This window comes from Lepeophtheirus salmonis, chromosome 5, assembly GCF_016086655.4.
Source record: "Lepeophtheirus salmonis chromosome 5, UVic_Lsal_1.4, whole genome shotgun sequence".
NCBI lineage: Eukaryota > Metazoa > Arthropoda > Copepoda > Siphonostomatoida > Caligidae > Lepeophtheirus > Lepeophtheirus salmonis.
In genome coordinates, this window is record NC_052135.2 from 67279182 (window position 1) to 67298760 (window position 19579).

Below are 19579 nucleotides of genomic sequence, written 5' to 3' on the forward strand. Positions count from 1 at the left end.
TTTTATATATTAAAATTCAAAAAAATCATATTTGTTTTTATCTATCGAATTGTTTATTGTTTGTTTCTTTTTTATGTCTTTAATATGATTTTTGAATTTGAATAATTTCTTATGAAGAATTAAACTTTCTCATATACAAAGGATCTTCTAAAAACTCATGATAATTCTGTAATTTGCTCGTTACCATTTAGTTTTGAGATTGTGTCTGGCTTAAGTATTTTTGGAAAAGAGGTTCAGAGATACTTACAATATAATATTGAATCTATTATGTAATATTCAAACTCAAATAATCGATATTTTAATATACATACATTTAAAGTGAGATACCTATCATAAACTTATTAGTCATAAATTTTAGTTGTAAGCTTACCTATTTATCAAAATTTTATCCATTTATTTTTTGGCATTCATTTTTAATAATTCATTTTCGTAGTTGCATAAGTATTTCATTAGATTAACATAAATTACTGTTAAAAAATAAGTGAATTTAATTAAGTCAGTATGAATTGTCGAGTATACTTTTTTTTATATTCATATATTTGCGACTATAATTTAAATATTTCCAACCTTCCATTTATTTCCATGAGTTTTTCTCCAATCCAGAACTGAAATATTCTTGAAATATATTGGTTTTTTCCCACTTTCTATCTTTATTATCTATTAATTTTTTTACATTTTTATTTACAAATATTGGATTGTTTTATATGCATTCTTACTATTTATTTACTTCAAGGATCAACATAAAAATATAGCTGAAATAGTAAGAGGACATGACTTATTCAATATAGAGTAACTCATATTTATTGAGTTCTATTAAAAAAAAATTCTAAATATATGAATATAGCTCAAGATTCCTTACACAAAATCATCAACCAAGATCTGAGTGTGAAATTATTTTGGCCTAGGATTCATCATTGACTTGCAAAAGTATCTTCCTCATTTTTTAGGTCCGCCAAATTCCTTAAATTGCCCATTAAAACTACTGTTGTAAATTACTGAAATCTTTTTCTTGATTGAAAATATAATGGATTTTGCTAAATTTAGATACCCATATTAATGAGGCGATTGATCAAAAATTTTACAATTATTATACCTAAGTAGTATCAACATCCTGAAAAGGGGGGACAAGCTATTTCAATAAATATGTGGTTATTTAATTATAATTTGACATGTTTTAATTAATTAAGTTGCCCTAAAAAAATCAAAGTATTTTATGATATGATTTGAATCTTTTCAAATGTATTTTAATAACAATAGCATGGTAGGAAATATTCTTATGGCAAAAACTAAAATAAATAAATAAAATAAGTAGATATTATAACAAATAGATATGGATGTTATATTTCATTTCATTATTAATTTTTATTCAACTTTTGCTGTTCTTTTAATATCAAAATAGATATATGAGAAAACATTATTACAGTTGAGGCAACTCAACAACGGATGTTGCAGTCATAAATGCTTGATAATCTTCAATAAGTTTAAAAGCTTACCATACTTTCTATATAGTTATTTATTTAAACAAATGAAGCAAATTAGAAATAATAATTAAAAAATCATCTAAATTGTACTATAATTTCATTTGAGAATACTTTTGAAAAATTTTAATTTCTTATATATGTATATCAATTATTCCACATCATATCAAACGTAGGCTTTTAATCAAATTACTCGAAATTTAGCTTAAAAAAATTAGAGAAGTTTCCATTTGAATTAAAATGACATACAGATCATTACATCAATTTTAAACTAATCTTTTTATAATACCCTAAAATAAATGTGCATACTTTATATTACAATAGTTTTATAAAATACACTCCACTCTGTTTCTTTACGTATTCAAATATAATTATATATTTAAATAAAATATATATGTAGTGACATTTTTTGCAATTTTTGAACATTTGGGCGTGGAATGACTTCTTGTGAAGTACCACTTTGCAACTATATGAACTCACTAATTTTGTTTTGATTAACAAAATCCTAATATTTTTAATACCAAAAATACAAATAAAAATTTCTTAAATGCTCTTTTTCTCTATAACTTTGTTCTTACAAGACCTCTATATAATCTTGAAAGGAATAAATAAATGAAGGAAGAGGAGAAGGCAAGAACGTGCAAGAAATTAGATATATTTCCTCTCCATTCTCTTCTAATCCCGTTCTTGTACATATGTTAATAGTAGATGGAAAGTATTAAACCAATGAAGACATTTGATCTACGTTGTTGTTTTGATTGATTATATGTAATTACTTTGCGATGGAAGCATGAAAGAAACGAATAGAAATTGGTATGGAACTTTTTATTACCTTATATTATGGGTGGTAATATAACCAGGGTCGGTTTTAATGTGAATGACAACTTGGCAAAGATTCTTGTACAGGGATATACGGTATATAATTTTTTTAAATCTCCTTTTCTTTAGAAAATAAATTTTTCAAATAACCTTTTATTATGTATTTATTTTTAGTATACATTTCTAATAAAAATATTTATTTATGTATGTAATAACATCTACTCTGCAAGGCCATGAGGAAATTTAGTGTTGTGTAGCTCCTTATTTATTCGGTCCAATCAAGTTTTATGGCTTTCAGTCCTTGGAAATGATCTTTAACTTTCAGTTCTTGTAATTTTTCCTAAAAATGTATATGTTTTATTGAGCCAAATAAGATATGTCAGAGAATATTCATTTTTTTATTTTGATACAAACTTATTATATTTTTACTTGGTTATTTAATTAATTTCTTTATATAAGTGAATAATTTAAAAAAAGACCTTGAATGACGTATCGAGTGATTAGACTAATTTTTTTAAACGACTGAAAAGTGGAACTGGGCCATGGTCCTCGGTACAAAATAAGAATCATCACAACACTAGGTAAATGCCTTCTATGCCCCCAAAACCCGCCTTGGTTATATCATTTCACATTGAATCATTTTATGTGTTCTTATTTTATTTTACTTTACACTGTTCTATTTTCATTCATTTTGTGAATATATTTTGAAATTTTGGCCATTCTTCATAGTTGACATTCCCCCCATTCGTCAAAGGTGACATGCCTCCCCCCTCCTCCCACCGGAAAATTGAAATTAAAAGATTGTAACATTATTAATATGAAAGATAGGAGCAAAGATAAGGGAATAAAGCTAAACCAGTTCCAATCATAAATAAATATGAAACCTCTGGAGTAGGAGGGGGATATCGACTCTTTTGATTTATTTGTATTAGATAGTTAGCCATTACAATCAAGGTATCTATGTAAGTAATAATTATGTCACTCATTTCACATGAAAGATAGAATAACCATTCGTAGTAGGGGAGAGCAGGAATAATTTGGGTACGGCATCAGTACACCATGTTCTAAATTTATAGCTCCAGCACTTTCGTAGACCAAACATACATTAGCATTGCATTCGCCTCAAAGCTAATATGAGAGTGGTAAACAACCCCAATTCTGAGCTATGACTAATTTTCTGAACTTACTATTTCGGAGTAATTTGTTTATGTTTCAAAACTTTGATCCAAAACTCAAGTATAACCTTTAATTCTTCAGTAAATTATACTTAATGAAAATATCATCTTTTGTTTTAATTTTAGAGTTAAATTGAGTTAATCGATATTTAGTAAAAAATTACAGCTTAAAGACAAGAAATATAGTTCTATTAACTCAAAATTAAAATTTGCATATTGTTTTGAACTTTTCAAAAGATATAACTTATAAAATCCTAAAAATTTTGAACAAAGATAATAAAGGACTTCATTTTAACAATATTTTTATTATTTCTGTCCTGTGTTTAGATATAAAAACCCATTGTACTATCAACTCTTGAGTATTCAACCTTTAATAAACCATGATACTTATAACAAAACCAAACATTAAAGGAAATTTAAGCCTTTCAAATTTATTGATGTATTTTTAGGTTGCTATGACTGCCAGAAAATATAATTGCTTCTAGAACATCTTAACAATCAATCTTTTACCAATAAAAAGTCTGGGAGCTATGATATTTATTTAAAAAAATCATTTTCTAATGCCAACTTATGTTGACGCATTCAAGGTAGCTTCTAAGAATGAGTATAATTGTTTGACTTGTGTTTTGTGCCATTAGTAGTCATAACCTCGTCAACTGATAGATATGTTTTTAAGCATCTTTATATCTTAATTAAAAATATCTTTATTAATAACATTCATTCCTTGATGTTAAAATTATACTTTCTTGTGACAATTAATTTCATTGTAGCTTTGAGAAAAAAATGAAAAAAATATTTTTCTTGAAGCTCTACTGAAGAAAAACATTTATTAATAAAATCCCATTGTATCGTTCCATCGTGGACATTGCATATGATACGCTGAGCTACAACACTTTTTTGCATTTCAAAGTAAATTTACTAACCATGTTTTGACATGATAGTCTTGTGCATTAAAATCCAAGGGGTGTACGAATAAATCTTATATAGTAAAAAAGTTTTCGAAGAAAACGGTGTGTTGCTTGCGTTCCAAAGGGAAACACGGCACTATCTTTACATGGTGAAATCTTAGATCGTTATTGATCAAAATTGTAGCTACAACCGTTATGATTAAACAGAGTTCAAAAAAACCTATACAAGATAAACTGCTTCATTGCACTAAGCTCATAATATTTAACAATCATTTAATCGAAGACTAGGTTTTTTTTTTTCAAAAATATCGTATTTTATGAATAATTTCAATGCAGCAAATATCAGTTGCTATACCTTGAATCCTTTACCGGAGTGGTTCTCTAAGAGGTGGTAAATATATGCCTGAGTAGGTCTATGTGTACATAGAGGAAGGGAGTAAACCTCCTATTATAATTTCGTTATCAAATTTCAAAAGATTTGAATAGTGGTGGTTCTTGCATATCTTAATATTTTCATGTGGTATGCAATTTAAAAGGTATAGAGCCACTGCTTTCTCTTATTTATAATTATCAGTTAGATGAAATAAATAATACTTTCAATATTTTAAAATTTGGATCTTGCAGCTACATCCTTCATAAATTGGATCTCCATATCTTCATCATTTGATAAATAATGTGGTTTTAAGGGACACTTGTTGTTACCAAAAAAGACAAGGATTCACATAAATACTTATTTATATCTAAATTGATTGAAATTGTAGACTTTTTTTTTAAAATTTAAATGTAGTATTTCAAGTTAGCACATTTACAGTATTCAATAAGAATAATCGTACTATAATAGAAATGAAAATGAATAAAATTATGCCCACACAATTTTTTTTTACAAATGACACAATAGAAATAATAAAGAACTAAATTAAATAATAAATATATAAAAAGAAAACCCTTCTAGAAAATCAATCAAGACACGTAAAAAGACAATCAAAACTTTTTTTAAATTATTAAAATAAACAAAAACACAAATCTAGGTTAAAAGTTTTGTAATTTTTCATAAAAAGAAAGCTCTCTTCCCATGTTTTTTTCATATGTATTAAAATCGGAACATGGTAGAATCTGTCGAATAAATAATTTCTTCCATTTTGCTAATAATAGCGTCTTACTTAAAGGTATTTAGGTAATTGAGACTGGCTGCTATGACGCAGTCAAATTAAGTTATCTTTCGTTTGAAACTTTCCTCTTTTTTTAAACTGCGGAGTTTGTATTCTGCCGTTACTTTAGGGTAGCGATACATTTAGTGTACCGAAATTGAAGAGTTGGTCTTATATATGTAATATGCAGTATATTATTCATGATCAATAACTTACTTTTATATGTAGGCTTTACAACGTTAATGAACTTTAGTGTACTCTGATACTTTGCATCTGCAACTTGTTATTGAATGTAATAGAAGTCTTTTATTCCTCAATGACTTTTCTTTTGATGTACATAAAATACTAAGTATTTTGATATAATGGAATATGAACATTTTAAAATTCGCAAGGTGGTGACATTGTACTTAGCTATTGTAAAAAACAAATAAGTAAACAAGGCACAAATAAGCAAAGACAACTTGTACAAAATGACGACAAATTAAGGTTATTTGTGTTTTTATATTTTTCATTTGACCTTTTTAAAGGAAATTTTAAAAAGTTTTTAGCTCTAACAATAACTTTTACCTATAATGTTTATTTATGGATATTTATTTACCAAATTGCGTGATACATATAAAAGAACGATAAAAAGAAATAAATAAATAAAAAAGAACACAACTTAGGTTACGTATTTTGTTTCAATTTTTAGCTATAAGATGGGTTCACCATTCTTGGTTATAAATAAAATACATACTACTTTTAAGTCAACAACACTTTTATTTAATTCCTCACTTAAGTCAATTTTTGAAAAAAAAATTATATCTGAATTATTAATTATTTAATTTGAAAGAAGCTGCGAAACATTACAATTAAATATTAATCAATATCTTTGTTAACAGTTTTTAATGGAAATAATTTTTGATATCCACCAATTTGATCTAATATTTTTTTCTTTTCTAAATCAAGTCCTAATATTTCCCATGTTAAGGTTTTTCTTCGCAGTTTATACAAATTTCAAAATAAACTTTATATTCATTTTTTATGAGATTCATTCACGTTTTGCTTTTCATATTCTCCCAATGATATAATTTAAGAAAGCTCTAATTTATTTAATGCATTTGGATTATTTTTAAGATGTATTCTATATAAATAATAATAAATGGGCTCAATATATAATAAAAAAAGATATTATTTTCCATTTACCAATAAAAGTACTGTGAACAGTTTTTTTACTATTCAAACAAATCTACATATCAGAAAAAAAAACTGATTTAAAATAGCTTGTAGGTTTATGGAGAGGTCTTAATGAGTCCAACAATGACGTAAGTTATATCGAAAATATAATAATTATTCTGTGGGGCACAACAAAATAAACATTTCCCCCAAATAAGAATATCCCAACGAAATATAATGTCAGGGGAGTAGCTGAGTCTTAAATAAAGAAGTTATTTATATTTTACTTATTCATGACAAAGTAGCTTTTATTTATGTTCCATTCGAGCATGTCGTTATGTCATTCTCCATGAATTGCACATTTTTATTTATTTTTTCACTATTAAATATATGATTACGACATTTTGAAACTCATTTGTATTGTCAAATTATATATATTTGATGAATTGAAAAATTAAGAATTAATATTGACAGTTTATTAAAAAAAAATGTAAAATTTGACATTTGTCTTCAAATTTATACGAACTGATATTATTCTCATTTCCAATGTCTAAATTAACTAAGCATACCACTTACTTTTATTTAAGACTTTGGCTATGCCTCCTTAAAGAGCTACGTTGATTTATTATTGATTTTTTCGAAAACGCTGCAAAATTTGGGATACTATATTCTTGTTTTAATGACAGTTTCTCAGAGATTGATGCTATAGAGCATTAAAAGTGCTACTAAATAAAATCTTAAAGTTATCTTGATTATGGTGGTAAGCACATAAATACCCGAGAAAAATTTAACAATTTTTAATGCACAAACAACTGGGAGGCGGTGATTAAAAGTAATTTAATGTCACTATCACTTTTTCTATTTCACTTTCTTAAAACTTTTAAATATGTTTCTGTGGTACTTCAGAGCTTGTAGTAAACAACTTATCTACTCTATCTGTTGTAATATGAGTCTTGAAGTAGTGAGTCACTCACTTTTCACTCAAAGATCATACAAAAGAAAGTGAGACTCTATTCCTTCTAGGCCTGTGATCACTGTAGCTACATTGATAAAAGTAAATAATGGCTTGCCTCTCCTGTAGCTCTCAGGTTTCTTTCTGTCTGATATCTTTATTGATAGCTTCTCCTATGTAGACTTGGTCATGCTGTCATGTGAACTAAACAAAGTAAATAGCCATAGTATAACAACAGTGGTTGTTTTCGAGAACAGAGGTTTCCAGTTCATACTCCGACTGCTCCAGATGAGGTAATAAAACAGTGGCAAGTGTGGAATGAATAAGGCAAGGAACTTGTTCGCGCTCTCCATGATCTTAATGTAGTTAATACTATTGACCATCTAACCGTCTTGGTGAATGGCATCTGACTTATCATGTAATGGATTCCTTGAGGAGGTTCCTCATCAAACAGGATATATACATATATTTTTCTATTATTTTATCTGTCCTCGAAATCACAATGTAGTCATATTAGTAAAATCTTGCAAGCGTTTCGAATGTGTCATTAAGCACGTATACAGGGGCACTAAATATATTTCTCCCTGATGTATGTCATATGCCTACATATTTTTTATCCAAGAAATATACATGTAATCTTGCATGTAACATCGAGGGTGTGTAGCTCAGATAACGCTATAGACACTAAAGTACTCCCTTTCTTATCAGTCATAACGTCATATTATTTTTTTTTCTTCTAGCTTTTATTATTTTTCTTTTATTCTTCAGAAGATAACATCAATCATTTATGTATTGAGTAAATAGGTGTGAGTATGTTCAAGAAAAACTTTTAGTATCACAAAAGATTTTCTTGGGTAGTTATCTTCTATATTTTTAGGCAAAGTTTCTTTGTTTGACGCTTCTAATAACTCCAGGCAATGCCAGGCACTACTACGAGTTGTAAACAAGTGTAAAATTTATAACTAAGTATCAAATTTAATATTAGACTAAACAACTTTTAATTGAAATAATGGTAGTTTATTTCTATGAGGCACATAAGATGGTGTATCAGTCATAATTGATAAATAAGAAAATAATTTTAAGGTTTTATACCATACTCATATGCTTTACAATTGTGATGGAACCTGATCTATCATTTAGTGTCTAATGAGTACTTAAACAATCGTTTTCATACACATTTTTGTAATATCCTAAGTGCTTAAAATAACCGGTAATTTGTTTATCAAATATTGATTTGAAGATCCTAACTCCGTAGTTTTTTTAGAAGTATAAAATAGTCCATTCAAGATATAGAGGGACTGATGTGTATTTGAGCAAATGAATGATGAAGTAACATACTTTGATATTAAATGCCATCTGCACGATGAATGATACTTCATTAAAAGGAGATGAGATACAACGAGTGAGGCACGATAACCTTTTTTGAAGAGGTGATATACCTAAACATCAAGGATATCCAAATTTTGAAATATATATTAATTTAACTGAGTTATAAGTAGACACAGATTGACATATTCAGATTCTCTGCGACTAAGATTACTCCTTTCCATTCTTATCTTCTTAAAAGTAATCGATACGAACTATTTTCTCGAAAAAGTACAAAATTTTATTGATTCCTCCATCAACCAATGATGTTATTTGAATGTAAAAAGTATCATGGTACTTTTTATTATTTCTTGTTTAAATATAGTTGTTACGACGTTACCTCACAACACAAAATATAAAGTGTAATGTATTGTCAATGTTTCTGCTTTTTTTCTTATAACCAGTGTTTTGAACGTCAGTTCATTGAATTCTAATGAACTTTTTTTAATCTATAAACAATATTCTCAGCTGCTACTAAGTAATAATATTATAATTGGGAATAAGTTGCCGCTGATTTTGGGACTTTTTCTATTTCTTTTCGAATGTAAGGTTGCGTAAGACAATAGAGGTAACCAAGGTTAATATCAACACAAGGTTAGACCATCATGTAATCGGGCTTGCTAAAATTTTCAATCTGATGTATTTTAGAGACTGCTGAGCTAAACAGACAGAGCTTGTCAAAACATGTAACCACTCATTTCCTATGACGTCATAATTACTATAATTTTCAAATTAATGTATCGTACCGACTGCTGAGCATGAAAAACAGATTTTAACAAAACACACAACCACTCATATACTATGACGTCAATATTAAAAGAGGGGTGGAAATCACACATAAGTCGTACACGCGTTATGGTAAAGCCTTGTATTTCTATTAACTTTGAAGGGTAAGGATGCAAATAGCATGTGACTTTATTTCCATCTTGACCTGAGTTACTTTTCAATTACTAGCTGCTACGTTTTTAAAAACTGGACCCTGATATTGTATATCACTGGTACCAGAATATTAGGGCCAAGGATTTAATGACCGGGTCACTTATTTAGACTAAGTGTAATAGTTATATAGTACAATTGAAAGGTTGTATGAGTACGACGTCACCAGTATATAATTTGTCTCATGCAACTATATTCTGATCAAGATTAAAGGGCATCATTATAGATTATGAAGAGTGATAACTCCTGGCAAATTTTTTTTTTCTTTGAACCACCCAAACAATAATTGTTTAAAGTAGTAATAGAAGATAAACTACATGCTCCTATGTTATGTTTTTATAATGATCATTAATGATTATAATTCGTAAAAAAAATTGTTCTAGAAAATAACACTTATGAATTTATCTGTACAACATTTATTGCATATGAACAATACACAACTTATTTAGTATAAAATCATATTAAATTGAATTAAAATATGCGGTTGCATGTATCAATTAACTAAATATCCTTTTCCAAAAAATGTTATAAATTGTCCTTCTGCATTTTTATTTTCAATAGTACGCTCATGAGTTAAAACAAAAATAACAATATACGAGCTTATATTAAAAATAAATCAATGCAACTTGCAAGGCTTTATTTTTCATATATGAATTTAATTATTTTTCTCGTAGTCTAAATAAAAAGAATTTCAATATAAAAATGTTTTTTTTTTCCGAAAAAAATATAATTTTGCCAGTTTATATATGGGCAAATTTATAGAAAATGTACCCTTTCGTATATTTTTATAATTCGATTTGAATAAAATTTATTAGTGTAATAAACTATTATTTGGAAACTAAAAAATGGAAATTCAGATGTGTAACACAATCCAGCTCTCCGCTTGGAGCTCTTTTTAAAGACGAATTAGATCAAAAAAGGGAGTGAAAGACCCCTGCGTGTTGAATTGTAGTTCATTACCAACTCATCCAATTGATACATTTAATACATCAATTGATAGCTATTGAGTTATGTTGTGCAGTACTTTCAACGATTTTTTTATTCTTAAATGAAAAAGTTTGGTTGACCTTACAAATATTTTTTTACTTTAAATATGTAAACATAATATCCTCTACTTTTGAGCAAAACTGTTATGATAAAAAGGTATAATCAATATCTAACTTTGAAAAAAAAAGAAAGGACTGAGTGGTAGGACTATGGGCTTGCAAGATATGGGTTCAATTTCAAATTTTCAATTATTAGAAATGTTATACAACCAAAACAAATGTTTTTTTTTAAAACTCTTGATATAACAGTGAATAGAATCTACGCACATTGAGTTCAAGAAAATAATTTCTCCGGATGTGTGTTTTACAATGAGCTATGTAATTCAATCTTTGAGAACGATGAAGCATTTTCTGAATTTATTTGATCGATTTAATTTCTTAATGTTAATTATTTTTTTTCTGAAATTTCAGTATTTGCTTAAATTTTTAAACATTTTAATTTTATAAAAATATATAATTATTTGTAGTTAGTTTAAGGGTTAAATTAAAAAAAAATCTGTAAGTTTTTGCTTATATATTAATATTTAAAGTGAAGTAGTAACAAATTGGCACATACTAGTGACATACATATATATAAAGAACAGGTCAATAAAAGGAACTGATGTTATGTTCTATATTAAGGTCCGCTGCAACCTTACTCACAATACAAAAATTTCCTTAGTATTTTGATGTTACTAAAAGACAATAAAGTAATTATCTTTCATCATTTAATTGAAATGTTGAAATATTCAAGTACTTTTTGTGATCTGTCGCAATCCCATAAATACAGTTTTCCCCTTTAAAAAAGATATTTAATGTTGATAATTTGGATTAAAATGGAATTTTCTGATTTACCCGTTAGTTTTTATATTTTTCGTATTTCATTAATGTAAATTCAGAGTCAGCTACTGCCTGTCGTTTCCAAACTAAAATTCTTCCAAGTCCTTAAATAATAAAAAATTAAACAATATCTTATATATTTAGACATTTCTATCTCTACATAGAACTAATGAAACATTGTATCTTCAATTTTCAAATCTTATTAAATCATTAATTTTAGTAATATACTGGTAATGGATGTGAAACATGAAAAAAAAATTTTAGGCATCATTTTCTTAATTCAACAAAAACAAACAAAAATCTCTAAATATCTCTCTGCATTACTTTATAGATAACAAAAAACAATTTATATAATTTAGAAACAAAATTACAACGCATGAAATACAAAGAAATTATTAATAATACTGCACAAACTTGCAATTTACTCACTTAAATTATTCAAAATTTTCGGTGTTTTAAGCGACAGGCTTATAATATCTCCAAAAATTTATTGTTTCTATGCAATATTAGTTGTATTAAATATATTCTTTTATCGTTTCTGAAAATAATATAATCAAAAAGAAACAACGCTTAAGGTATCAACATTAATTCGTACTGATGAAACTTTAAATGAAATTTCAACACTTATTGAAGTCCCAAGGAAAATTTAAACGGAAGGATGGCCTTCATAGGAAAACCTATTTTTAAGACAAAAATTATTAAAACGAAGCTTCTAAGAGTCTTAAACACTAGTCTTATTTTCGCCCGCCTGGCTAGCAATTTACCCTTTTATCGAAGAAAAAATCGAAAATACTACAGTTAATAAAGGAGTTGAAAAATTGGTGGTAAGCCTTTGATCATGTTGAAGGAGCCTATTCTTAGGAAGTGCATGAAACATAACCATCTCCAATATTGCAAAAGAGTTAAAAATAACATTAAATCAGTACCAGTTAAAAGTGTGATCATTTTGGAAATGGAAAAACATTCGACGTAAACTCAATGTATAAGCGTCGTAATGACTGCCTTATGAGCTTTGGGGAGAGGGATGAGGGTGAAAGGATCACCAGTACCACAAAAAAAGCATGTATCAACTATGGTCTTGGACTTTGTAGTATTAAATGGGATTTTAGCATCCTTTATTTGGTTCTCTGGGGCTACAAGCTGAATGCTTAGGACTATATTGAAGTCCTTCAAGAAAATTGTCTCTTAGGATGGAGCTCTTGCAGAGACGGCCAAAAATACTAAGTTATTAATGAAAAAAAATCTATTTCTAGGAGGAAATAAAAGGCCACTCTACAGCCCAGATGCAAAACCTCCTTCCTATTAATTCTGGACGAATATTGGGATGAGGTATGTAAGAAACAATATGGAAGTGTGTTGGTTATGAAAGCAGCTGGAAAGATAGCCTAGATTATAATGAATCCAGACCACAGTTGCAAGAATTGCATTGTTTTCCTATAGAAAATTGATTAAATATATATAACAGTCATCCTCTCGAATAATTGTTATTTAATACATTTGTATTACTGTAAAACTATTGAAAAAATGAAGCCTATAATGAAAAAATATGAGGATTCTTCTTTATCTGTGTAGTAATTCTTCAGTTTTTTAGCTATAAAAAATGGAAATCAAATGGAACGAGAAATCTCAATGAACAATGCGCTTGGGACAAACTTTATTTTGAACGTAATGTGTGTAGGCTCCCCCCAGTCGTTCCTAGTGAACGAAATATATTCCTTATGCTGTAAATGCATAGACAGGAATTTCTCCCATCTTAATACTCAATTCTAATCTGTATACAACAAAAAACAAATAACTCAGTGTTACACTATTAAAAAATATTTAAATTTCACAGTAATTTTTCATTAATAATTGAATGCTGATATTTCCTGGGATGTCGTTATTTAAAAATGCGTTTTCCGGCATCCCACTTAAACGCAATTTCCCAAAAAAGGACATACCATAGTACATAGTAAATGTAGGAGTTCGACTTGTTTAGATGATTTTAATCATTCATCATAGTACCTTGTATTCATTTTTTTTTCCCCTTTTTTTTTTTGTAAAAAGGAATGATCATTTTTACGCAATTAAAATAAAGATATTTCAATCTTAACATTGATGGCCCCAACGTGTTATCATACCTACTAAAGAAATATTATTCTGATGGGTAAGACCGTGCAGACAATGTCCAACAGATCGAACAAAAGTACGGGGTGGAAGATAATAGCAGCTTAACTCTTGCCGTAGCAGAACTATGTCTTCCAAAATTCTCGGTGATGGATCCGGAAAATTTGTTTTGAAGAATTGAGCTGAATTTTTTTGATCAGGAAGATCAGACCAAATATTGTTTAATGGCTTCAGCATTGACTTGTAAAGTTTTTAGGTATATCCCTATAAAAAAGAAAGGTCTCACTTATGATGGTGCAAAAATGGCAATTTTACAGAAATATGGTCTGTCACTTTCAAATAGAAGTTAAAAAAATTCTGATACGCTGGGCAATTCATTGGGATTTTCCCCTGGGAAAGTTATAAATGAAGTTGAGTGTTCCTTGACGAGGAATACATACATGATTTACGTCATCATTTACTAAGGGAAACCCTCATCAGAAATGTGCCTAAAGACCAGCTTGAGAGTAATTGAAGAGTTGAAGCAAATTTATGTTGCAGCCAAAGAAAAATTGCAATACACATATTTCCCCTGTTGAAAACTCGTCTGCCTTGCCTCTTATCAATCATGTTTTCAAAAAACATCTTCATAACACGTCCAAATTTACTTAATCTAAGGAGAAAAATACATTTGCTATTGTCATTCTAAATTTGTAATGAGAACAACTACCTGTTCAGGAGCTAGTTGCTATTTTTATGTTCTTGTTCAAAAAAACTAAAATTGGTTGCACGGGACAGAGGTTGTAAATAAACTATCAAACTTATTTTTCATCAAAGACAATTCAAACTTGATTAACTTTATGATCGATACAGGAGCGCAAGTGTCTGTTATTCCATTTAAAAGATCGAAAAGTCTTGTTTGAGAAAAACTATCCCTAGAAAATCTAGGAGATTTCCGATGGAAATTTATTGGGGTAAAAAGTGGTCGTCCAATTTTTGGTACAAATTTCTTATATAATTTCAAACTTAGAATTGATATTTTCAATAAAAAGTTATTCTGAGATGAACCGTGCTTCAATACAGAACTATCGAAGACTCAAAAAATCAAATCCTAATATAATGATGTCTTTGATGATAAAAGTTTCATTGAAATCTATCTAGCTCATGGAGTTGAACACCATATCCAGACAAAAGGTCCTCATTGCTTTTGCAAAATCACACAAGTTAATTGGTGAGAATTTAAATTTTAAACGAAACGAAATTAACGAATTGTTGAAGAAAAGAATCCTACGATCGTCTTCTTCTAATTTTTCTTCCGCTATTCACGTCGTTCCAAAACCAAATGGAAGCTGGCAAATGTACGACCACTATTGTCAATTAAATAGGATGACAGTCCTTGATCGGCATACCCTCCCAAATTTAAGAGATTTGGTGACTGTTTTTAGACTGTTTCAAGAAAACTGCAATCATTACGCCATTTGGGTTACATGAATATTTGAGGATGCCTTTTGGTCTTAAAATTGCTGGTCATACATTTTCAGAGACACATTGATTCAATTCTACCAGGAATTCCAAATGTGTTTGTGTACTTTGATGATATCCTTATCGCTTCGGAGTCGATGGATGAGCATTTGAAATCGTTGAACGGGGGTTTATCAAGACTTAAAACAGCTGGTACCTCCCCTGAAAAATCTGAGTTTTTCATGAAATCGATAGACTTCCTTAAACATTCTATTTCATTGAAAGGTTTTAGACCTCTAGAATGTAAGGTAAAGGAAATCCAAAAGTACCAACTCCAAAATCAAAAGATAAACTGCCTAGATTTTTGGGCATGGCAAAATAATATTCTCAGTTACAGTTTATTTGTGAAAAATGTCTCGATGGATAGACTTCGACCTGCATTTGCAGTTCCAAGTATCATTCCAGCGTCTCCACCTATAAGATGCACAACATATACTACTGAAAATGATCTATCTGTATATTTATCAATATTTTTATGGTGCAGTTTATTGTGTATTACTAATTAGACTATCCTCTTACTCACCTTGTCGTTATAGAGTAGTCATAGATAGTATAGATCTATATCCTCTTTTACTGGCCTATAAAAGAATGATGATAAATTGTTGACCAGGAGATGGTTGAAAATCACGCAAAATCTCACCATTATTCCACGATGCGCAAGGATTTTGCATTAACTCTTCATTTCTATTCACCTAGTGCGTATGAATTTTGTCGTCGAACTATCTTTTTGCCATCACCATCCAGTCTACACCGATATATGTGTGCCATCAAGTGTCTGCTGGGTTTTCAGGAAGCGTCTTTCGTGAACTATTTTCACATAAGGGAAAGGATGCGGATAAAGATGCAGCTCTTATTGTTGATGGGATACATTTAAAAGAAACTGTCGAGTATGACAAGAATTTGGGCCGTGCTTTTGAATTTGTTGATTTCAGGGGACAATGTGATTTGGGGTATGGAAAAGAGAAAGAAAACCAAGTCTTGGTTTGTATGCTTGTTGGTTATCGAGCTTATTGGAACCTGCCAATTGCTTATTTTCTTTGCAAGGACATACAATTGGTGTGCTTGCTGGAATAATAAGTGAGTGCATTTTACGTTCATTTGATGCTGGTATCACGGTCTGATCTGTTACAATGGATTGAGCAAGAGCTAATATTTCTGCTTTGTCTTCGCTTGGAGTTAATATTTTTACGAAGTCTATTCAAGAGCAATCGATGACTTTTCTCATCCGCATGAGAATTGCAATAGTAATGTAGTTGCTATAGTCGATGTGCCTCATTGCTTTAAAAATATCCGTGGTGCTTTAGCAGACTTCAAAGAACTGTATTGGTTTGGGAGAATAATTGTTCGGTAGAACTTGATAGCCAAACTGCACAAACTTCAAATTGAACACGGTCTTCGTTTGGGAAATAAATTAACTGAGAAGCACATCAAATTTCATCAGAATAAAGTGTAAGTTGCTTTAGCATTGCAAGCTATAGCAAGCCAAAGTATTGGTCGCGCCCTAAAAGTGTGTAACAGTCAAGGAATTCCTGGATTTCAGACAGATGATACCCTCGCAACAGCTGAGTTTATTCTTCTTCATGATAAAGTGTTTGACATTCTCAACAGTCGCTCAATGAACGCACCCGGGTATAAAAAGGCACTGAATAAGAAACACTTTCATTTTGCAGAAAGTATTTTTTATGATTTTGAAAATTTATACGAAAATCTCTTTGATCCAAGTGGGATGAAAGTAACACTCTCAATTAGAAAACACAGGCCCTTTTGGCTTTCTTGGTCATATCAAATCTGTTCGTTTTCTGATTTTAAATTTGGATTTAATGGAGCTTTAGTACCTCGCACCATATAAACATTGCCAGGATCATTTGGAAATTTGGTTTAATGCTGTGAGATTATGCAATGGATGGAGTTATAATCCTACCTACTAGCAATTCAGAAGTGCATATCGATCTCTTTTAATTCATGGAAGCAAAAATATTGTCGGAAGTTCTTCTGCTATCTGTACGGCTCTTGGTGAAACTGCTGTATTAAATGTATCGTATATTCTCTCGACTTTGAATTATGTGATGCCAACTGTTGAAGAATGTTATCTGGAGGAAGAACAAACATATGAGAACAACAACTCTTAACTGAAATACTTGAGAGTATGTGACTTTTCTTTCAGATACAAAGTATGTTTTTATGCTACATTGGAGTATTTTTGCCACGCAGAATAAGTCAGTCAATTAAATGTCCTACTTGTAAATTAGCACTTATTCACTGGGAAGCGATCCCTGCAAGGAAGAATTATTAATTCTTTTCAAGAACTATGTCGTCTTTTCCAAGATGAGTGACAAAGGACTCCGTTATCCTTCAGGAAGTATGCAACAATTACTGCATCACTCGGGAAAAATATTTTGACCCTATCAACATCTTGCTTTCATCCAAAATGCTCTTGACAAATTTTTCCAAATATTTTGTTGGCTGAAACACTTTTCCCTTTTCCAAATCTTATAAGGTTGCATGTATCAGAAACTGCAATAGGAACAGATAATTATTATTGGAGTCTTACTCAGCTTGTCATTAAAAAATATTTAATTATATACTCCTAAAGAGCTTCATGAAAGAGTTTGGAAGCATTTCCAAACGTTCTGGGAACAATATTAACCGTTTAAGAATAATCTCAATAAGCAGCACTGGACTATTATTGAGGTATTTTATAATGTTAAGATGTAGTAAAATTATTGATTTAAATTTATTAAGTAATATTTTCTAAATATAACTATATTCTTAAGTTGATTATCAAAATATGTGTCTTATTCCCTTCAAAATTACAGGCTGAAATTATAAAATAATTATTAAGAAATTGGTCCAATGTTAAAAAGAATTGCTTTCAATTGAAACATTCACAAACAAATGTATAGGATAAATTAATCAAAGCAATAAGATTTTCAATTGACGGTTTAATTGTATTTTGTGCATAAATTACTCCGTTCAAAACATTTTGATCTTTGCCTCTTGCTCAGCAACTCCTATGTTAGGTTCTAATTCAGCTCTTATAGTTTGCCCTTAATTAATCTATCAATACTAATTGAGCTACAACAACTTTCCCTACTTCTCACTTGATATTCAATGGATTCTTAATTGGCGAATCTCCTTTATAAATTACTAATTTACTACATGCTATTATTGTTAAATATAAAAGTTTGCCCTCACTGAGGCAATATAATGCCACAACAGCACCAATAATCACTTTATTATGGTAATACCTCTATGGGGGAAGTGTAGGAGTTCGACTTGTTTAGATGATATTAATTATTCATCATAGTACCTTGTAGTCCTTTTCTTGTTTTTTTCCTGTTTATTTTCGTAAAAAGCAATGGTCTTTTTTACTCAGTTAAATAAGTAAAAACCAAGAAAAGACTAAAAGTATTTTATTGAGTACAAATTAATAATATTTATTTTTCTTCCATAATGCATCAACTTGAAAGATCTTTAAAGAATCGATCAAATCGAATTTTGTCTACACAACACTATAATAAAGTGTATATCTTGGTTAAAATTAATTTGGAGCGATGTATTTCCAAAAAGTAATCTTTTCTATTTATATTTTTAATGAAGATATAATTAAATATCATTTTATCAATGAACAAACGGCTTAGTCCTTTTAGTAACCCTTTAAAAAGACTAGGTAAAATTTATGTGGTATACGTGTCAACATAAATAATGTTGTAACCACATGTGAGTGCACATAAATAACAGGAAGTAAAGGCGGGTTATCCGATCTATAGTGCGTGTATACCAGGTCTGCCAATATAAAATGAGACTTTTTTTTTTAAATTGAGAGTTTATTGTGAAAAATGATTACAAATTTAATTTTCAAAGTATCCGCCTTTGCTAGCCACATATTTTTCCCATCTTTCAGTCAATTTAAATTGTTTGTCTTGTGAGTAAGCCACATGAGGAAGAGATTCCCAGTTGTACGATTCAAAAATCTGGAGGGTGGCTATAGAGCGATGCGGTGGTGTGTTGTCATCAAGGAAAATTACCTTGTGTTGCCTGGCTTAATATTCTGGGCGTTTTTGGTGTATAGCATGGTTCAAATCGGCCAATTGTTGTTGGTAGGGATCACCATTAACGGTTTGACCGGGTCGTAGAAGGCCATACCATATGACAACATACTAGCCACAGAG

General features: G+C 29.6%; 1 protein-coding gene across 1 annotated transcript in view; it reads left to right on the forward strand.

Moving 5' to 3' along the window:
• The first annotated feature begins 2181 nt into the window (after nt 1–2181).
• The window catches only part of LOC121118914 (G-protein coupled receptor dmsr-1), a 29415-nt gene continuing 12017 nt past the window's right edge, over nt 2182–19579 (forward strand). Inside the window, exon 1 of the mRNA XM_040713506.2 lies at nt 2182–2393. Within this exon, the coding sequence (XP_040569440.2) occupies nt 2356–2393 (38 nt within the window). The 5' untranslated portion in view covers nt 2182–2355. The remainder of the gene's footprint in view (nt 2394–19579) is intronic.